The 23,425-nt window shown below is 34.0% G+C and overlaps 3 protein-coding genes across 8 annotated transcripts in view; 1 reads left to right on the top strand and 2 right to left on the bottom strand.

Moving 5' to 3' along the window:
* LOC127735930 (uncharacterized) overlaps nt 1-23,425 on the top strand; it is a 502,702-nt gene that overhangs the window by 20,176 nt on the left and 459,101 nt on the right. The gene's annotated exons all lie outside the window — the stretch shown is intronic.
* Nucleotides 1,113-18,053, bottom strand: LOC127735921 (lim and transglutaminase domain protein ltd-1-like). Of its 2 annotated transcripts, none has more exons than XM_052246363.1 (9): nt 17,802-18,053; nt 15,168-15,287; nt 13,435-13,658; nt 12,229-12,431; nt 10,602-11,512; nt 9,255-9,423; nt 7,373-7,647; nt 6,791-6,976; nt 1,113-1,465 (listed from the first exon to the last, which is right to left on the bottom strand). In XM_052246363.1, exons 1-9 carry the CDS (start codon nt 17,883-17,885, stop codon nt 1,343-1,345), a joined length of 2,295 nt encoding a protein of 764 aa, XP_052102323.1. In that variant the 5' UTR covers nt 17,886-18,053; the 3' UTR covers nt 1,113-1,342. The 2 variants fall into 2 exon arrangements, with proteins under 2 accessions (XP_052102323.1, XP_052102324.1); XM_052246364.1 differs by having other exon boundaries at nt 12,262-12,431.
* The window catches only part of LOC127735920 (hemicentin-1-like), a 48,821-nt gene continuing 46,464 nt past the window's right edge, over nt 21,069-23,425 (bottom strand). For both annotated transcript variants that reach the window (XM_052246361.1, XM_052246362.1), the window contains one exon: nt 21,069-23,117. In XM_052246361.1, coding sequence (XP_052102321.1) covers nt 23,008-23,117 — 110 coding nt within the window. In that variant the 3' untranslated portion in view covers nt 21,069-23,007. The remainder of the gene's footprint in view (nt 23,118-23,425) is intronic.

Raw genomic sequence — 23,425 nt, 5'->3', positions numbered from 1 at the left:
ACATTAGATCCATCAGTGGCGCTCGAATGGAAACAGTTGGTAAGCCAATCAAAAACGAACTTGTAGAGCTTTATAAAATAACCGAAAATTCCAAACATTTGTGCCAAATACAGTTTAGTCAATATATACATGAGGGTTAAAAACCTTAATGATTGAAATAATTCAGTATTTGATATACGATAAATTTACAGATGAACAGCTCAATTTCATGCCAACAAAAAAGTGCTGACTACTGGGGCATAGACCCAGTGGTCATAAAATCCCATCAAAGATACCAGGCTTATAATTTTGTACGCCAGACGCGCTTTACGTCAACAAAAAATTCAGCATCGCTTTACGTCATCAAAAGTGACGCTCGAATCAATGGAGTCAAAAGTCGGACAGCATTGTGGACCCAAAATTCCGAAAGATTTCTGCCAAATAAAGTTAAGTCGGTCTATTCCTTGACTAGAAACATCTTACTATTTTGAATAATTCAACATTTTATATAACGTAAATTTACAGAAAATGAACATATACCAATGTCAACAAAAAACTGCTGACTACTGAGCTGGTGATATCCTCGGGGACGAACGTCCACCAGCAGTGGACTGCAGTAAACATTGCATATTCAACATAAAAAGTTGTTTATATGTGACCTACCGAATTAAACTAATTACCGAGTTTGTACTTACATGACCATTGTCCAACACGACGGATGCCACATGTGACACATGATCTCATTCTGCTTACATGACCTCCGGAGCACATGAGATCACCCTCGGATTTGGTGGGGGTATTTTTGCTAAGTCTTTAGTTTTCTATGTTGTGTTTTGTATACTGTTTTTTGTCATTGATCGTTTTTCTTTTCTTGCCATGGAATAGTCCGGATTTTTTTTTTCGACTTACGAGTTTGAAAATACCTTTGATATCATTCGTCTCTCGTTTATAAAGGTTAACTGCATTGCTATAATTATCAAATATATCTTTCCTGATTGCTTTAGACATGTTACATGTGGAATGCACACATAAAATATCGCAACCAATTGTATGTATATGACGACTAAAAAAAGTTCAGTTCTAGTTTATAGACCTGTTTATAAAAAAATTACGAAACATAAAGTACAACTCTATACATTGATAAATACTATATTTACACAACCATAAATGTTTTGCAATTTCTAATATTTCTTGAATTTCCTATTATTGTAATCAGTTATGTTTTACAGCATTTCAATGTTTTGACGATTTTCTACACGTGAATTTAAGAATGTGTATAAAGAAATCGTGAAATACTCCTACTCATGGTTTGCTCTGTGTTGAATGGTATACAACTAGGATCAACTACGGTTAATTTCAGCATTCAAGGTGACTGACTCTTTTTTGTATTGGTTGTCTTTGTGCTAAATGTGCTTATTTCCTTTCGCTTTTTTTTTCTTTTGGGATTTGAACGTTCATCTTTTATCATATTAACTAAATCTCGTACCTGTAAAAAAAAATACTGTTATGTATTGAGCTATTTCAATGAACTAGCTTATAACAAGGCGAATGGATGGTATTAAAGAGGAGTACCTGGAGGAAGAATTTATGTTGAAAAAAAGTAAAATAACAAAAATACCGAACTCAAAGGAAAATTCAAAACGGAAAGTCCCTTATCAAATGGCAAAATCAAAAACTCAAACACATCAAACGAATGGAAAACAACTGTCATACTCCTGACTTGGTACAGGCATTTCTTAATGTAGAAAATGGTGAATTAAACCTGGTTTTATAGCTAGCTAAACCTCTCACTTGTATGACAGTCGCATCAAATTCCATTAACAACAATGTGTGAACAAAACAGACATAATAGGTAAAATTGTCAAAAATAGGGGTACAGCAGTCAAGTGTTCATGAGGTCTTTTTTGTTCTTTTTTGTTATCAGAATAACACGTACTTCATACTTGTAAATGAAAATAACACTATAAATTTCGTGCGTCCGAAGACAAATTATTTAAAAAAATTAAGGCTCCAACTCGCTCAGGCAAAGTTGAACTTGGCTATTAGTTAGATCCGTTTCGGTCATACAGCTAACATTTATACGTATCAATATAGCCCTGGCTTTCAGATGATTGAGTTTGAGCGTTCCTGATGAAGGTAAATCCAGAAAAGCGCTTTGCACACATGTTATGTCCTTATACCTGCTTTAATGTTGGCAAGGTACTTTATCGAAACATTATGATAGTAGTTCAACTTGATATTTTATCTATACGATATGCCTGCTTTAATGTCGACAATGTGCATTGTCGATGCATTTATATAATAGCAGACCTTGATATTTTTATATGTACCATGTACTGCTTAAATGTTGATAATGCACCTTGTCGATCCATTAAGACAGCAGTTAACCTTGATATGTTATCCATACCATGTACTTGTTTTAATGTTAGTAATGCACCTTGGCCATCCATTAAGATAATAGCAGACCTTAATATGTACCCTGTACCTGTTTTAGTGATCACAATGTACCTTATCATTATAAATAAGAAGATGTGATATGAGTGCCAATGAGACAACTCTCTATCCAAGTCACAATGTATAAAAAGTTAACAATTATATGTCAAAGTACGACCTTCAAAACGGAGCCTTGGCTCACACCGAACAGCAAGCTATAAAGGGCCCTAAAAATGACTATAGTGTAAAACAATCTATTAAGAAAATAGTAAATTAAGGAAACAGTAGTTTACCGATGTTGAAATCTCATAATTCGATTAAGAAGACAAATCAAGGCAACACACAAACAGCGAGGGAATCGTTTACACTCTAAAAGGAGCGAGACCGGGTGTATAGACATAGAGTTAAAGATCTCCTGCTATACACAAACACCGTGGGAATCGCTTACACTCTAAAAGGAGCAAGATCGGGTGTATAGACATAGAGTTAAAGATCTCCTGCTATACACAAACACCGTGGGAATCGCTTACACTCTAAAAGGAGCAAAATCGGGTGTATAGACATAGAGTTAAAGATCTCCTGCTATACAAAAACACCGTGGGAATCGCTTACACTCTAAAAGGAGCGAGACCGGGTGTATAGCCTAGAGTTAAAGATCTCCTGCTATACACAAACACCGTGGGAATCGCTTACACTCTAAAAGGAGCAAGATCGGGTGTATAGACATAGAGTTAAAGATCTCCTGCTATACACAAACACCGTGGGAATCGCTTACACTCTAAAAGGAGCAAAATCGGGTGTATAGACATAGAGTTAAATATCTCCTGCTATACACAAACACCGTGGGAATCGCTTACACTCTAAAAGGAGCAAGATCGGGTGTATAGACATAGAGTTAAAGATCTCCTGCTATACACAAACACCGTGGGAATCGCTTACACTCTAAAAGGAGCAAATCGGGTGTATAGACATAGAGTTAAAGATCTCCTGCTATACAAAAACACCGTGGGAATCGCTTACACTCTAAAAGGAGCGAGACCGGGTGTATAGCCTAGAGTTAAAGATCTCCTGCTATACACAAACACCGTGGGAATCGCTTACACTCTAAAAGGAGCAAGATCGGGTGTATAGACATAGAGTTAAAGATCTCCTGCTATACACAAACACCGTGGGAATCGCTTACACTCTAAAAGGAGCAAAATCGGGTGTATAGACATAGAGTTAAATATCTCCTGCTATACACAAACACCGAGGGAATCGCTTACACTCTAAAAGGAGCGAGACCGGGTGTATAGCCTAGAGTTAAAGATCTCCTGCTATACACAAACACCGAGGAAATCGCTTACACTCTAAAAGGAGCAAGACAATGTGTATAGACATAGAGTTAAAGGTCTCCTGCTATACACAAACACCGAGGGAATCGCTTACACTCCAAAAAGAGAGAGAACGGGTGCATAGACATAGATTTAAAGGTTTCCTGCTATACATGGTACATAGACATAGAGTTAAAGGTCTCCTGCAATACATGGTACATAGACATAGAGTTAAAGGTCTCCTTTAATACATAGTACATAGTCATAGAGTTAAAGGTTTCCTGCTATACATAAATCACCCACCATGTGAATGAATATAGACATAATACTAAAGGTCTCCTACTTAACATAAATCACACACCATTTAAATCCACATAGACATAGAGTTAAGGTCTCCTGCTATACATAAATCACACACCAAGTGCATCCACATAGACAAAGAGTTGAGTTAAAGGTTTCCTGCTATACATAAATCACCCACCATGTGAATCATCGTAGACATAGAGTTAAAGGTCTCCTGCTATACATAAATCACCCACCATGTGAATTCACATAAACATAGAGTTAAAGGTTTCCTTCTATACATAAATCACCCACCATGTGAATCCACATAGACAGAGTTAAAGGCCACCTGCTGTACATGGTACATAGACATAGAGTTAAAGGTCTCCTGCTATACATGGTACATAGACATTGAGTTAAAGGTCTCCTGCTATACATGGTGCATATACATAGAGTTAAAGGTCTCCTGCTATACATGGTACATAGACATAAAGATAAAGGTCTCCTGCTATACATGGTACAAAGACATAGAGTTAAAGGTCTCCTGCTACACATGGTACATAGACATTGAGTTAAAGGTCTCCTGCTATTCATGGTACATAGACATAGAGTTAAAGGTTTCCTGCTATACATGGGACATAGACATAGAGTTAAAGGTCTCCTGCTATACATGGTACATATACATAGTGTTAAAGGTCTCCTACTATACATGGTACATATACGTAAAGTTTAAGGTGTCCTGCTATACATGGTACATAGACATTGAGTTTAAGGTCTCCTGCAATACATGGTACATAGGCATAGAGTTAAAGTCTCCTGCTATACAATTATCACCCACCATGCCAATCCACATAAACATAGAGTTAAAAGTCACCTACTATACATAAATCACAGACCATGTGAATCCACATAGACATAGAGTTAAAGGTTTCCTGCTATTTATATAAAGGTCTACTGCTATTTATATAATAGATATTAAAGATCTGGTCATTATCGTGATATATGGACTGCCCACAGGACAGTGGTATTGACTTAGAAAGCGATAATAACTGAGCCGTAGGCGAGGTCACTATCGCTGTCGCAGTCAATACCACTGTCTTACGGGCAGTCCATGTATCACGATAATGACCAAATCTTCAATAACTATTATGTTTATTTCATTGAGGAACCATGTTTTTAAAAATTCTCATCAATTCAAATTGTTCAAAGCAAACTCGAGCTATTGTACGATTTCTATAGGAAAGAGTAGAGACCAGCCATAGTGATAACTATAAGTCACTGCCATTCATTTAAGTGCAATTTTTCAGAATATGAATACAAAATAAAGTTTTCTATGATTTTATAATTCTTGTTGCTGAGTAGTTTGTCTCTATCAGCATCGGAAAGCACGGCAAAACGATCATTTGAGTTGTCTGTAGCAGACATGCCTTCCAGTTCAGTCATGTTCCAAACGTCTGAATCGCAATTGCATTTTATTAAAGGAACATCACTCTAAACAGAGAAACCACGCCACACTGGTCATCAACATGTAAAATTCCGTTAACGACCGGTTTTCTGGTCCGTTTTTTTCGGTTAAAGACCGATGGAATTTTTTACTAAAGAATAAAGAATGTCATGTGGCCCCTTGTTATCCAATAAGAGAAGCTAATTCATAACCGATATGAAATAAACATAAATCACACACCATGTGAATCCACATAGACATAGAGATAAAGGTTTCCTGCTATACATAAATCACCCACTGTGTGAATCCACATGGACATAGAGTTAAAGGTCTCTTGCAATACATGGTACATAGACATAAGAGTTAAAGGTCTCCTGTTATACATGGTACATAGATATAAAGTTAAAGGTCTCCTGCTATACATGGTACATAGACATAGAGTTAAAGGGTTCCTGCTATACATAAATCACCCATCATGTGAATCCACATAGACATAGAGTTAAAGGGTCTCCTGCTATACATCAATCACCCACCATGTGAATCCACATAGACATAGAATTAAAGGGTCTCCTGCTATACATCAATCACCCACCATGTGAATCCACATAGACATAGAGTTAAGGTCTCCTGCTATACATCAATCACCCACCATGTGAATCCACATAGACATAGAGTTAAAGGGTCTCCTGCTATACATCAATCACCCACCATGTGAATCCACATAGACATAGAGTTAAAGGGTCTCCTGCTATACATCAATCACCCACCATGTGAATCCACAAAGACATATAGTTAAAGGTCTCCTGCTATACATCAATCACCCACCATGTGAATCCACACTGAAGTCAAAATCTCACAGGACGCAATCTATAAAGTTACAGATTAGACGACTATTCTGTTATCTAAAGATCTAAGACTGAAAACATGTTGCTAGTGAGATCAAACATATCTTAGCGGACAACCAATTCATGAACCTTGATATTTTATCTGTACCATGTATTTGCTGCAATATTGGTATCTTGTCGATCCACTGTACATCCTTTAAAGTCATCATACATAATGTTCATGTAAGCTCTTGCCCTAACGATGTATTTAAAATCAAAGTCGAAAGAGTTTGATTTTTATTGGATTTTCAGAATCAGAGTAGATAACTTTTAATTATATATGTTGAAGATATTTTTGACTTTTTACATTGTATATCATATATAAAAGTAAATTTTCTCCTTTTGTTCAGTGGCTGGGTGTTTTGAATTTTATGTTTATTAGCTTTAGATATCAACTTCTGCAGTAAAGCTAGCTGGTACCGTTAATGTTCTTGTTAATGATAATAAGTACCTACCCAGACATAGAAAGTCCCAGCTGCCGGACTTTTTGATTTGATACTTGGGAGGTCATGTTTTTCTGTAAGTTTCTGAGCTTCCTCTAAAGCGTGCTCCCGTAATTGTGATGTTTGGAAAGTTTTAATTCTATGAAGTAAAGAATCGTTGCCAATGGTGGAGAGAACACTATGTATATCTTCCCAGGTCTGAAAAAGAAAAAATAAAGATTGAATTTAATTATTACCGAAGTCACCGAGCAATCATAAACATAAAATAAAGGAAATCTTTCGATTTTGGTTCCATCTATAACCTCAGTTGTTTTTGAATCTACAAGTATATGTATAGTAATTTGCATAAATTGCATAAAACGCTATGATCAAAAGAAAAGAAAAAATGTACTTCTTTCAATGGTTTGATTTTTTTTTCATACCTTATTTATATTAACCCAAGAATTTCTTTTATTTCAACAATTTGTTTATAAGGTATGATGCAAAAACCTTAATGTAAAGATTGATCAACTTCAATCCAACTAAACAGGATTGAAGGGTTGAGCTCGGGTTTTCTCTGAGGGCAAGTAGTTCTTGTTTTATGTATAAACATACATTTAACATATCTGCACTTTCTCCTAGCAACAAATAGACGGCTTTCATAGTATCAAATATTGCTGTAGGTGGGTTCTTATAGGTTTTCAATTCTGCCACGGTAGATGGTTTCATTTCTAAAATTTCATGGATCCATGTTGTATACACTTCATTGCGAGCGTCTTCGGCTTTCTTTGTTGTGTTCTTCAACTTTGCCTCAAATTTAGATTCTCGCGCCTTTTTTATTGCAGTATCGAGAGTTCCAAAGTGACGTCGTACAGTTGCATCAGTTAAATCTGCAAATAAAAGAAAAATAATAAGGACATCACAAAATCATGAAGCAATTATGTTTTTACATAAATCGTGTTAGAAGATACCGATCGCGAAAGGGTAATCAAATACTTTTAAATTGAGAAGTATTTTCAACTGATTTTACAGTTGGTTCGTATGTTGTGCTGTTACACAACTGTGTCAGTTTAGGGGAAGGTTGGGTACCTGGAAACATGTTTAACCCCGTCACATTCTGTTTTTGTCTGTAATTCAGTGGTTGTCATTGGTTGCTGTCAATCATAATTGTTTCTTCGTGTATTGTTGTGTACATACAACAGGCCGTTGGTTTTCTCGTTTGAATAGTTTTACATTTTGGCATGTTAGTGTCTTTCATAAATGGCTATACGGTATAGGTTTTGTTGATTGTTGAAGGCCGTACGGTGACCTACAGTTGGCTATACGGTGTAGGCTTTGTGGCTTATTAAAGGCCGTACGATGACCTATAATAGTTGGTATTGGCAAGATTCAAATGTTACATTTTTTCTGTCAATTTCCAGTTCTTGTAACTATGTAATTCTGCTTAAGCTAAGGTTTCAACTCCCTAGAGAAAAGTTGACCTTATAGAGTTTGGCTATTCTGTTAAGACCCTTTTGGTTGTGTGCTCTCGGAGTTTTATTTTGTGTCTTTCCAAACCTTTGGTCTCGACCGTAACTGATGAGGGCAGAGTCCAGAAGCCAAAACAATTTTAATCTAATATGTAGAATCGGTTTTCTTAATTTGCATATTGCCATTTTGACATTTAGTCTTCAAATACAAATGCATTAATACTATAAGTAATTTTTCATGGTGTATATTTAGGAGTTATGTCGTTGAACAACTTTGATAAAGACATCATTCTGTAATTCCTTATTTTTTCAATATTGCAAACCCAGCATTTGAAACTTTATTCTGATATTTGCACTATGCCAGTGATCGATAAGTCATCCATAGGAATTGTCCATATCTTACTGTCATTCTACTCCAACTTTCTGTTGAACTTTTAATAGAAAAATGTCATCAACTAACAAAAAATTTCACCATACATCATCTTTATCCAATCCTTTTATATTCTTGAAAAAAAAACCTGACTAATGATACAATTGTAAAAGTGACAGTCATGTCAAAATGATATGCTTGGTATAACAACCAAAATCGCTTCCCTATATCATATCTTGACAAAAGGTGTTGACGCTTATCCGTTGTTGAAGGCCTTTTTGTGAACTTATAATGTTTGTTTTGATTACATTGTTGGTCCATTACTTAGTAGTTCATGCATACCTGGCGTTTTCCTTTATTCATACCTACATGCCAATGAGACAACTCTCCACAAGAGACCAAACGACACAGACATTAACAACTATAAGTCACCGTACGGCCTTTCAACAATGAGTAAAAACCATACCGCATAATCAGCTATAAAAGGCCCCGAATGACAAATATAAAACAATTCAAACGAGAAAACTAACGGCCTGATTTATGTACAAAAATAAAGAACGAAAAAAAAATATGATCTACGGCAACAAACGACAACCACTGAATTACAGGCTCCTGACTTGGGACTATACATGTCTTCTTAGGGTATACTAATATTAACCTTTTCTTATTTTGAGGAAATCTCGTCTGCTTCTTGCCTTTTTGAGATCACCTTTATCTTCCAATGCCAGCTTGTCAAATCTCTCAATAACCTTGTCCATCTCATCTGGGTCCTTTGTCTGCTGTGTCAGTGTCACTAATTCTTTTCGCAGATTCTTTTCAAATGCATTCTGTGCAAAAAAAATGAGCAAACACATAAATACAGAGTTCGCGAAAAGTGTCAGTCCTCAGGATTTCACCACCAAAATTTTGTATAGGACTGACACAATTTTAGTATTTTTCAATAGAGTTAATAGTGAGGACCAGTAGATTTTCTTCAAGGACCACCAGGGAAAAAAAGATTTCGCGAACTCTGTAAATATGAATAAAAGTGACTGTAAGATATCGTATATGCCCATATGAGTTGACGACATTGATTGCTGTGTTTTTTTTTATTGTTATTTAGGGCGTTGAAAACAAACATTTTTACGTTTCTAAATCAAACTTATTATGAACCCTTATAGTCATATAAATGAGTCAATTAAAGATGGGTGATTACCTGCAGAACTCTTTAACAAAACTGTATAAAATAAATCAATAGAAAATATACATCCAGTTCAGTTCAGTTTTCATATACTAAGCGGTCTACAAATATGGAATTGAATTTAAGGGTGCTTCCATGGAAGTATAACAACCTCTCAACTTCTATGTAAGCTACAAAGCATGTGCCCATGGTGATTAATGCTTCACACTTTATTGATTTTGGCTTTTTCGTCTGTGTCCAGTTCTTAGATACCAAGTGACCTAGGTTTTAACTTGGTGATGCATCAAGGGAAGGAAAGGCTACTTCCGAGGTCAAACTGATCTACATATAACATTTCAGTGACTTTTAAATTTAATTTTTTCATGCATTCAATTCACATATAAGTAATTAATTGAAAATGTCTACTAGTATGTTGTTTGCTTTACGTCCTGTGGTTTAGATAAGTGAAATTTGAAACTTACTTATTTACAACCTTTAACTAAAATGTGATCACTGTTACCTACATTTTACATAAAATGTACGTCATATTTTAGTTATCAGATAGATATCAAATGACCAACATACATGATTTTTTATAAGAATAGATCATAACTGCATCTCAGTCTATTTCATAACAACTATTAAAGTTATCTGTGCTGTATTTTTTCTGTCGTATTTTCTGTTTTAATGTTAGCGTTATAATATTCATAATTGTCTTGTCCTTTATGAGAAAAACTGTTGGTGTGTTCATTTAAAACTTTAATATTCGGGTTTTTTTTAATTATAGAGTTATCTAACTTTTTAAAGAACAATATCTATATATTGCTTTTCGATTTATTTTCTCACCTCTTTTCTGTATGTTCTTGGACCTGCAGGGTCATCTGTTGTTATCAAATAATTGATTACATTTTCCTCTGGTAGTTTCTTTTTCTCTCTAGCATACACGCGCAGTGCAAATTCTCCATCTTCTGGTACCATAACTTTAACAACAAGTTCGCGATTTGTAATTCGTTGGTCAACATATTGTTCCAGTTCGGACGGTTTGTACTTGTTACCAACTAACTCGGACCGAATGAAAAGTTTCTTCGTTAACGTAAAGCCTATATATAGATATTGGCGAAGTTTGGTCAAAATCGTGCCATGTGTATGAGAAGGAGAAGTCAATCCATACTGCTCCAAGTTATTACTAGGTCCCCATCCGACGGCACCTGTATCGCAGGGTAATGGCGGGATATCTTCTATAGCAGTTTTACACACTAACTTAAAGTCACATACCCATTCGTTACTTTTCGGAGGAACACCACCATTTATTGTTAATTTATAGACTCCATCAATCGGAAATCTAACGGTAAATTTCCAGTTGCTATTGCATCTGTCCATTAGGACAAAATTGCTGAGCTGTGTTTTCTTTGGTAGCACCATGGTTGATTTCTTGTTATTAAAATACAATTGATAGGTCAACAAGCCTTGCCAGTTTTCTATTAAACTCTTTATTCCTATCTCAACTATTCCGTGTTTGGCTTTCTGTAGGCCTGGCAAGAGTGTAGCTACCTGTAACTTATTTTCAAAGTACGGTTGACGAAAGTAAGGTTCCTCTAAATATCTTTCTAATGTAAGTGGAACAGTTAATAACTGCCAGTCTGGATTGTCAGGAAAAGCAAAATGAACAAAAACATCCGGGTCAGTCAGAAAGAAAAACTCATTGAACTTCTTTACTGCTGATCCTGATGACGCTTTACTTCTCGACATCTTACCACCTGCAACATTATAAAAAATAGTCATTGTCAATAAAAAATAGTCTCATTCATGCTATATTGTTATTTTATTTGTTCAATGTTGTCGTTTGTTTCCGATTGCTTCATTTGAATTATATTTCGACTGTATCCTGACAAAGTTTATATCTATATAGATTATATCCTACTTGATTCCCTGAACTTAGCGAAAACTACTATCATGTCATATCGGTTGATGAGAAGCATGGATTTACAACTTATCCACCCAATTCATGTACATTCACACCTGCTATAAAGGTCAACTCTATGCAGCAAAAACATGTCTTGTCGGGTAACCCTATTCTGTTTCCGCTGTAGATTTATATTTGTATTTTGAACTTAAGTTCAAAGGTCACCTCTCTTATAATTAAGGTCAATTTTAAATTCTCTTGTCCCAAGGATTACCTTTATATACACGTTTGACTGTACCGTAGGGAGAATTTGGCTGATAAGAAATCATCTTTTAGACCCACAGAAAAAAGTTGGCGTATGATTAGTCGTTAATGTATTGAATACAGATTATAGTAAACTGAATTGATATTTCTACTTGGCGTACGTCTTTAAAAAAATTGTTCAAATCTCTACACCACAACTTTATTGTGTTATATGTCCTCCTGGGGTCCTACTTTAATGAATAAAATGTTAATCCTTTACATTTTTATTCCGTACGACCAGTTTACTCATTTTACTGTATTAATTACCCTCAATAAGAGTATACTTGTCTGTGATTCTACCTTCCACTGCAGAGTAAGCCCACAAAGGGAACACGAATCGCCAGTCACCATTTACGTGAATAGCACACCAGTTATTCCGCAATTGTTTGAGTTCTTCCAAAGGGTCACCTACATCATATACCACGCTTTTGGCAATACCTTTTATTAGTACTGCCTTTAATCCTGCAGCCCTAAATATAAAAATAATTTACAGCTTACTATGTTCAGCACAAATTAAACTTTTTCTATAAAAGTAGGAATATGTGGTATGATTGCCAATGAGACAACTCTCCACCAGAGACCACATGACGGGAGAAGTTAACAACTATAGGTTAACGTACGGCCTTCAACAATGTGCAAAACATTTAGTATAGTTTTCCTTCAGTTTACCGATTCTAGCTTTTAAACTGTTTTGCTTTTTGAAAAGTTTTGCAGTTTTGAAAATCAAAAAAAAGAAGAAAGGATGCTATGCATATCGCAAAATTCTTACACTTGAAATTATTTTCCTTGTACAGACATTTTGCTATTTTTGTCTTTTTGTCCATTTTTTTTTGGTCTATATGTTGTCTGTTTTTCTTACACTTTTTAAAGTTTTTAGTATTTTATTATTTGACTACCTTGTTATCTGCTGTTTTATACACGCATCGAGATTATCAGTGCCCAATAAACTGGCTTTGATAAATCAGGGCGTTAGTTTTCTCGTTTGAATTGTTTTACATTTGTCATTTGGGGGCCTTTTATGGCTTACTATGCTGTATGATGTTTGCTCATTAATGAAGGCCGTACGGTGTGACCTATAGTTGTTAACTTCTACGTCATTTGGTCTCTGGTGGAGAGATGTCTCATTGGCAATCAATCATACCACATCTTATTTTTGTTATAAATAATCTTGACAGATATTCTTCCATTCAACTGCTGTTTAGTATACTCATAGAGATCATGGGTGCCAATAAACTAGCTTTAAGAACCCTGCAACATGCTCACTTTTGTCCACTAGAGTTAAAATGATCTGGATGTAATCAACTTTAATATCAATCATTAAATCAGTACACATCAACGTATTTAGTGTAATGACTTCATAAACTTCATAATAACAAAATCACCGTAAAAAATAGGATGTCCCGTTTGTAGTACGGTTCGGACATATTTTTTGTCATCATTATTGATGTTTTTTATTATAATTATTATTATTACCTGCATATTTTGACGAAGAATGCTGCATATGACATCGTCTTTTTCTTGACTTTACTCATGTAGCTTAAGGGGGAATCCTCTTTTCCATTTGGAATACTTCCCGATTGGAAGTTTTGACATCCCATCCACACAAATAAGGATCGAACCTTTTCAATATCTGTCGTCATAGCTTGTGTAAGGTATTTAGCAAATGAATGCCAGGTTAAGCAAATGTTGAAATCTGCCTGTAGCGTGAAAAAATACCCAAAATATTATGATTTCTGAAACACAGATTTCGACGGAGGCCAATTTAGGACACCCCAAACATTTATTTTGAATTCGTGTTCATGAATTTAAAAGATCGTGATCATGGATTAAAATAGGTATCATGAATTGTATGATTTGTTATCACGGATTAAATTCGTTATCACAGATTTTTATAATTCGTGATGAAAGATCAAATTTAATTCGTTATCGCGAATTTGAACATTTCAAATTCGTTTGAGCGAATTTGATATTTCAATATCACAAACTTTGGAATTAGTTACAGCTAATTTAATTCGAAAATATATGATTTTTTTTATTTCGTGATCTCGAATTTAAATTATGTTTTTGGATGTTTTAAAAGGGATTCCGTAATACTTTACATAAAACATTAATTTCTCAAAGAATATAATTATGATTGTTCGCGTAAAGATCGCAATGTAGAATTTCAAACAATGTGTTTATGCTTTTATTGGCACATTTGTTTTAACAATAAGAAATAAATGTATAATACATCTTTTTCGTGTGTTTGTGTTCGTATGTGTTATGGGTTCTTCCGATAATTAGAAAGTGCACGCATCCTATTAACTTATACTGATCGCATTTTTGTAGTGGCAGTGTGGCTCAATTTCCAGGCTTATTGTTTTACTGTAATATAGTTGGATCTGCATAATAATAAAACGATGTTTTCAGCACAATGAATAACGCCACATTATCAATTTCTTACAATATTAATTTGCAAATCCACGCATGTTTTTCCATCTTTCCTACATGAGGTAAACTGTCGGAATGTGAATTAACCTTCCAAAAAAGAATACAAACATAAAAGAGGTTTGTAAAAATAATTAATTTACGTCATTTCCCTTTCTGAAAGCCGTTATATACTTTGTCCACATATGAAAAAATACACTCTTCAGGCCTCAAAAATTATATCCCGTTTATTGCGAATAAGTCTTATTTTCACGTTCCTCCTATCACATGATCCACTATTATAATACACCTCTCATTAAAACCAATCAAGAATTACATAACTTTAAATGTTTCGTGCAGATGAAATACAGAGAGTTTTATTCCTGGAAATGATATCTTGAAGGTAATTCCTGCAATGTAAAAGAACGTTTAGAATTTGATTGTTTTTACGCTGCTTCTACGCAAGTTTTTATGGGGTTCCCGTTACTTGCTCAACCGCATAAGTTTCAATTACATTGATTTGTGGGTTGTTGTTTGTTTTGGTCTTTTTTTTGTCATGGTGTTGTCTGTCCCTCTTCGACTTATAAGTTTGGGTTTTCTTGTCGATTTTCTTCCTTTTTTCAATTTCGTGTGGACTTAATGCAAGAATTGGTCGCTTGCTTGATTCATGTCCAATCTGAACCAACTGTATTGACTGCAAACGTATTATCTATCAAATGTAATTAAAATCACAGTAATCATACATGCACTTACACCAGTTTCATTTTGTCTTCCTTATTATAATCAATCAATTAACTTACACGTCTTGCGTTATACTCCAGTTCGGAATACCCTCCAGGAGTATAGATATGACCTTTTCTGTCTCTAGGAGGTCTTGGTCTAGGATAATTTCTTTCGGGTGTTCCTAGTTTCTCATTCATCTGCATGAAACAATTAGTAAATTCAATTTCCCTCATAATATTTTTTTGCTATATACTAAGTTATATGCATTCTCCAATCAACAAGCAAATGATACCAGTGTAAACTGCCCGATTTATAACTTTAATGTTTGAAAGGCAAATACATAATAAATACAGACAAACAAAGACGGACACTATACATTTCTGTAAGTGGAAAAGTTATGTGTATATTATTAAAAATCTGACTAACCATCGGTGAAAGTGTTATCATTGTACAATCCGATCTATACTAACCATCGGTGAAAGTGTTATCATTATACAATCCGATCTATACTAACCATCGGTGAAAGTGTTATCATTGTACAATCCGATCTATACTAACCATCGGTGAAAGTGTTATCATTATACAATCCGATCTATACTAACCATCGGTGAAAGTGTTATCATTGTACAATCCGATCTATACTAACCATCGGTGAAAGTGTTATCATTGTACAATCCGATCTATACTAACCATCGGTGAAAGTGTTATCATTATACAATCCGATCTATACTAACCATCGGTGAAAGTGTTATCATTATACAATCCGATCTATACTAACCATCGGTGAAAGTGTTATCATTATACAATCCGATCTATACTAACCATCGGTGAAAGTATTATCATTGTACAATCCGATCTATATATCATTTGTTTATACTAAGTTACAGATATCGTACATGTTTTGATTTACAGTTCTGAATGCCGTTTAACTCTACAATTAAATTCTGGCCTTCCAATTGTTATGATTCGAGGGCCACTAATGAGTTTTGTTTACACAAAACGCGCCTGGCGTACAAAGTTAAAAAGCGGATATTTCTATGATTTTTTTAAAAATGCTTACTAATTCCCGGTAAAAATTCCATCTCTATGCATTATACTTATTCCCGGTAAAAATACCATCTCTATGCATTATACTAATTCCCAGTAAAAATACCATCTCTATGCATTATACTAATTCTTAATGAAAATCCCATCACTACATTATAGTTTATAAGGGCAAGGGATTGAGAAGATCTTGAATTGTACATTTGAAGAGTTATACATCAGAAATGTATTATATGATAACACTTAATTTTATTGACAATTGATGATGGTGAGGAGGAACTTATGTTTAAAGGTCAGTGACAAATATAACATCAGAACGAGAACATGTTAATGTTATGAACCCTACTTTGATTTATATAGACTCCGCTGAACCAGATTTTTAACGTGTTAGTTCAAAAGTTACACCTAACAATCCACATGAAGACATATCTCAATTCCCCATGCTTGACGGAGGAGCAGAAAATACTAATTTTCAAGTCTTTGGTTTGACCCGGACGGGGATAGAATCCACAACATCTAGCACTCGAGGCAAGCATACTACCTCAAGACCACATATGGTATATTGACAATTGAAAATTCTGTTTTAAGCAAAAAGGAGTAACATCAATCATTGTTTGTACAGTTTCATTTTCAAAATTACTTTGCAATATCAGAAATAGACTACCCCGTTTACTGTGTATATTTCAACTTAATCTCAAATTTTTAAATCTGTTTAAATTTCTGAAGATATTAGACCAAAAGAATTAAACAAACTAAAGGTACAACTTCACAAAGTTATATTGATTTAGTACCCTTCTGCAGTACGTTAGTTATACCCACGGTTTTTGGTGAAATAAGTTTTGTTCGAATCTTTAGATTTCTGTGTAGTGTTTGTATACGCTTTTCCTCTCCTCCTTCATTTTCTTTTGGCATTGTCTGTGTGTTTCTTCAATTGACGATTTTTTACCGCACCATTGGTATCTTTTACTTTTTTTATGAGACCCTCACCATTAAACTGCTTTAAAATATTTTTGATATACACAGGATGTGTACACGGATAGATAAATATATATGTTAATTTTTGGGTCTTAATCTTTGCATCATTTTTATATCCAAAATGTGAACATCAAATGGTGTATTATCATTAGGAGTGTATGATGAAGAAAATATTAAATCAATAAGACTTGTCACCAGAGTTTCGGATTACAGATTAGGACGAAAATCATTACTTAGTGCATTACAATACGCTGGGGGAGAATTGAAACCAATATGTTGGAACGATTTAGAGCTTGACATGTTGTCTCATCTGTTTTTTGAAACTTATGTTGCCCTCCAGATGTGTTTTGGTTATTTTGTGGTTAGATTGCAGCCTCATTGAATTATTAACCACATCTCCTTTAATTCATACTGTCGTATAATTTAGGCTTCATCCGTTTAGTCCGCATTCAAAATGTCAAATGAATACAGTTTTATGAGGGTTTAGTTGCGGTCTTTTTTTTTATATATTCTTTAATTTTTAGGCCATGTTCTCTATTCTCTATTCACTTTTCCTTTAATATTTAAGCACCCCATTATTCTCTATTATTTGTTTTTATTTTGCCTATTTTTCTGTATTCTTTATATGTTTAGCACTTTATTCTCAAGCTTTGCCCATTATTCCCTATTCAGTAAACCCCATCCATACTCACCTTCTCATTTCGGGTTTCGAGAAGATCCCTTTTTCTTCTGGAATCTTTTGACGGAAAACCGTCCATAGATGCAGCACATCCCATTTTTGACGGACATTGGAAAGTTCACATATTTTGGTTCATTATCAATACACGCTAATCACATATTTCATTAATATATATTTATTTTCAATGTCACCATTTTGTATGATGTTTCCACATTTTGTACGTTTGTTATGATAAGTTCTGTTACTATTTGACAAATGGTATTATAATACATTGAAAAGTGAACAGATTTAGAAAAAAAATGTATATCTTTCTGTATTGTTAAAGATCTGTTCACGCCTCTCTGAATTCAAAAACAATGCATATTATTAACCCTAACAAAGATTTAAAATGAAATCGTACTGGATATTGTTTCATAGGTATTGAACTAAACAATTGTAACTTTATTGGGTCTTTTCACAATTAATTATATTTAAATGTCACAATACTGCGCTGTTTAATTTCACAATGTATAAAATGAGATCATTGTACGACACATTTATTTAATTTAGGTTATCAGTAGATCAGATGTACAGGTTCAGTGTGGACTCTGCAGCCGTTTATAAATGTCTCGCACCCTTTCCCAAATTTTGGATCCTGCTCTGACGGTAATACTGTTTCACCATAACAAAAATATCTCAAAATAAGGAGATGTGGTATAATGGATAAAAAGAAAAGTATGCACTAAAAATGAGTTGCTTAATGTTTGTAAAGCAATTGTTATATATTTTGTGCATTGAAAATGCGTGGTACCTCTCTCCCTTCCCCTCATTGAATGGTGGGCTCCACAAGTGACCTCTTAATCAGTACAGATTGTCAGAGTAAAAGCGGCAAGTTAATATTATGGACATGTAAGATGATCTTGCATACCGTGATGTTGGCTAATTGTGTTGTTTACTTACATTGAACTTGGCAGCGGCCATCTAAAATGACTGGTGATTCTTAAAGATTCTCCACTGAATATTTCCTTGCGTTTTAATGGTAAAAATCAGAAAACAACATTTTAGAAATGTTAATCGTTCAAAGCTCTTTTTCTTGATTTACCTTCACCAAGAACGCTCTAACAATATAGTTGAAAGATATGCGAAGGAGAAGAATAGAAATAGCATGAGATTTTTTATCGATATACCTTTCATTTTTTTAAACTGTCTGTACCAAGAAATTATATATTAGCTGTTTGCTGATTTTGGAACTCATTGCAGTAGCAGTTGATTCCTTTTGCGTTGTTTTGAGAAATATGTTCATCTTCATTTCTTACTTTTTCATTTATGTACAAAGTATAAGGATTTTATAATCATTCATGTAAATAAAACTATTTATTTCATCTAAAAATACATATCCACAATGGTTGACTGGGGTATAGAATAAGGTCGTCCAGGAACTTTCTCCCGTTCGGCAGTAAAATTCTTGCTAAAGAAGGGTGTCCGTTTGGCTTTGCGGGATGTATAAAACATCCCACGGTCTCGTTCAAATTATGAAGTTAAACTACGTGCAAAGCTCTGTTTCTTTGCCCGGTTTTGGCTATACCTGTTGTCCTTGTTAGTTTTATCACCTCTTCAATATCTGTATTCGTTTTGAATTTTCAAACATTTGGCCTCGGGCATCACTGAAGAGACATTAATTGTTGAAATGCGCATCATGGCTGATGCAGTAAAATTGAAACCGTTAACGTTATTATTACCACATGGCCGATACCTCTGCTGGTGGACTGTTCGCCCCATAGGGTATCACCATCCCAGTAGCCAGTATTCCGGTACTGGTATGAAAATACGGATATTGTGTTATCATAATTTGCTGTTTTAAAATTTTGGAAGTTATATCTCCCTCGTGCAAAATCTGGTTCCTTGTCAGGATTTGGCTATACTGTTTGTCCTTTTTGGTTGTATCAGCTCTTCAATATCTGAATTAGTTTTGGATTTTCAAATAGTTTTGCCTCGGGCATCATTAATGAGGCATTAATTGTCGAAATGCGCATCTGGTGGAACCATTAATGGCATTAAACCCAATTCCTTAGTACGGTGATTGCCAAACGTCTCTGCACATTAAAGAACCTTTGCAGCAACTATCTGGCCTGTTTCAAGTCACAATTTCTGCCTCTTTCAAACATGCCTTCATTTTATAGTAGCAGTCCAAAGGACATTGTGCCATGACGTCATTTTGGAATTTAATATATTACTGAAATGGAACTTTCAACTAAAGATATCCATTTGTGTATAATTGAGAGATGAAGTAAAACCAAAACAAATAAAGAGTTGCGCCATGAGCGCATGATACGCCGGTGGCTTTTTCAACGAATAAAGTTCGTTTTTCAACGAATAAAGTTCCATAACTCCTCAATGTCATATCAGAAATTTATAAAAAAAAACTAAAGGGAGGTTATTTTAATAGACATAAACCAGTCACCAAAGTTTCATGAAAACTGCTCAAAGCACTTTTGCTTTATTGTCTAAAAACTGGAAAATCCCCCCCCCCCCCCTTTTATGAATAAAATCCCATAACACGAAAACGTAAAATCTAACAATTTATAAAAATCGAATTAAATCAATAGATATAAACAATTCACCAAAGTTTCATGAAAACAGCTCAAAGCATTTTTGAGTTATTGTCCGAAAACTGGAAAATACCCCTTTTTTAATGGATAAAACCCCATAACTCGGAAATGAAAAATCTAAAATCTATAAAAATCGAAAGGGAGCTTACGTCAGTAGATATAAACAATTCACCAAAGTTTCATGAAAACTGCTGAAAGCATTTTTGAGTTATTGTCCGACATGTTGACGACGGACGGACGGACAGACGCACGGACAACGGTATACCATAATATGTCCCGTAAACGGGCGTATAAAACAGTAAGTTTACAAACCATGACATCATAATAAATGTAGTTGTGCATTCATTCTATCTAAAACTCCTTTCGGTTTCAATTTTGCACATACAAACAGTTTTCTTTACGCAAAATGCGTCATTATGCATGAAATATTTGCTAATGGACATAAAGAAAGCAACAATTTTTCAATGATTTAAAGAATGCACAGAGGAAGTGTTATTGAATATTCTTCATCTTTGTTTAATGACCACCTCTGTCACAATTGCATGTGTACTGTCTGTGCAGACTAGGGGGGGCACTATAAATTCATATAAAAAGTTTTTTTATTTTAATTGCTTGCACAGAGTTATACCAACCCTTAATTTCTTGACAGCCATTACCAACATAAAAATAATGTGCAAAAATTAACAAATGAAAATAGTTAATATTTTTAATATGGCACGTAAAACGAAATATACACACGTTATACAAACACACATATAAGATAACAAGATTATCATTATCAAAGAATGTCACAGACATACTTATGTATATCAACATCGATGGAAATATATTAACAAGTTGTAAGCAATGATAAATATAAATTGTATTGACAGTAAAGGTGCATACTTTATTATTTCACCTAATTCAACAGATATGACGTATTGATTACAATGGTTATATATTAAGATAATTTTTCCTGGTTATGTAGCTTCTGATTAACGCTTACCCTATTTGTTTTATTTTTATCCATATTTATAATATATTAAATTGATGTTCGAAGATGTATGACTTGCTATAAACTAATATTCTAACTCTCTCAGTTAAAGTTGACATCAGATGGTTTATGTCACCACTTTCTGGTCCACCTTAATGATACATGAAAAGAATAACAAGAATCATCAAAAATATCTGACATGAAAAGGATAACAAGTCCACAAAAACCATCAACACGCGACTATTCCGAACAAAACTAGACGTAAAAGAAACTACGAACAACAAATCGTCAAAATAACTACCAAAGAGAAAAAAGATTGATGTACATATTAACAGGTCACCGTCTTGCCATAAACAATGAGCAAAACACAAAACTATACATATGAAGCAATTCAAAAGTAAAAACCAACGGCCTAAATTAAGCTAATAACATTAAACGAAAAACAGTCAAGAAACAACGGCAACCAACATCTACTAGACTACAGGAGTTTGGTTTGGGACATGAACATAAAGAATGTGTTTGGGTTAAAATTATTTTCGGCCGTCCAAATTAATCAATTTCTTACTCTCTTCTGAGATCAAATATATTTCATCTCATAAATAAGCATAAACATGCAAAATTAAAGTGAAAATAATAAGATACAATGATAATTGACTGATGATATTTACACAATTTATATAGCCATTTATGTCTTTGTGCAGTTTGAATTATAATCCATAAATTATAATAAATACATTCATTTACACGTGTGCGGAATGCTGACTTACTCCCATTCATCACAAAATGTAAAGGTCAAGTCTGAGGATAAAAAATATATTACTAAAACTTATGAACCTGAGGGCGTATTAATTGCTGTCACACTAGCTAATTTCAGTTTACAGGTTCGGCTTAAGTGGTTTATGGTTAGGTTTAAAATCCTTTCTAAGCAGTTTATAAAAATATTTTAAAAAAGTTTTGATGACGTTTGGTAAAATTGTTCAAACCACACGAGGACGTGTTTAAACCGGTTTCGGTTTCGAACTAGTTCGGAACCAGTTTCGAAGAACAAAAAGAAGATATATCAAACCTACCAGAAAATGAAACCAGTTTAGAAGCAACAAATACGCAGTAAAATGTCTGATTCAACAAAAGCTTAACAAATGATGGTATACATACTTTTCTTAAAAGAAAAACAGACATGAAATGAAAACATCTTTAAACAATGAACCAAAGTACAGATACATGTAACTAAATAAACACTTTATAAGTATATAATTAAAAAAAGTTAAGTAAAAATTTGACGAAGTATGCATAATTATGTTAGTTTGTTAAGGCAATTAGAATGTAAGTAAAATGACAACAAAATATATTTGTCACTTACTTAAGTTGACAATTCTAACAATTATTTGTCTTATCTTTTTGTCTGATACTAAGTATTGTGTTATTTATCAATAATATAAATAATGAGCAATAATAATTTACCATTTATTTTTCATTGTATATATTTCGTTTCAGATTCTCTAATGTTGCTCAAAAAATTTGAATGACATTTTGTATACAAATTAATAGGATAGATAATTATCAAACGAAAATATTAAATCCAACACTTTAGCTATTATTTTTTTCTGCATTTACACCATCAAGCTGCCTCTTCAATCATACATATTAACATGATTCTGCTATGAATACAATTTTTGGAATGCGAAGACAACTGTCACAGTCAGTAAAATATAGTTGGTGGCCATAACAGAACTTTTGTTTTGGTTATCTTGTTTTACTTGTTCTTTGTCTAGAAAGGAAAAAAAAACATATAAACTTCAATAACATACTTCTAGTGTTGAAATGAAAAACATATAATAGTATTGGGATAAACGCCATTTGGAAAGCAACTCTTAAACATAATACAACTATAAAGGTTATCTAGAGGAACACATGGTCTTCAACAGTACGGTAGTGTATGTTATACATTTCAAGCTTGTCTTTAAGAGGACGACTTAAAGTCGCCAACAGTACACACGTGTCAGTTCTAACTGTCAAGCTTGTCATTTATATGGCAAAATTTACTCTTCAACAGTATAAAAGTGTCAGAATCAAATG

Source organism: Mytilus californianus, unplaced genomic scaffold, assembly GCF_021869535.1.
Source record: "Mytilus californianus isolate M0D057914Y unplaced genomic scaffold, xbMytCali1.0.p SCAF_3, whole genome shotgun sequence".
Classification (NCBI taxonomy): Eukaryota; Metazoa; Mollusca; class Bivalvia; order Mytilida; family Mytilidae; genus Mytilus; species Mytilus californianus.
The sequence above is the reverse complement of the archived record's forward strand: the minus strand, read 5'-3'. Positions and strand labels throughout refer to the sequence as shown.

Excerpts from the sequence above, each read along its gene's own strand:
- LOC127735921 (XM_052246363.1), bottom strand. The coding sequence starts at position 17,885 with ATGGGATGTGCTGCATCTATGGACGGTTTTCCGTCAAAAGATTCCAGA. Across the intron at positions 12,432-13,434 it reads TTCTTCGTCAAAATATGCAG|GGCTGCAGGATTAAAGGCAG; the intron begins GTAATAATAATA and ends TTTTATATTTAG. Across the intron at positions 6,977-7,372 it reads AAAGTGCAGATATGTTAAAT|ACCTGGGAAGATATACATAG; the intron begins GTATGTTTATAC and ends TTTCTTTTTCAG.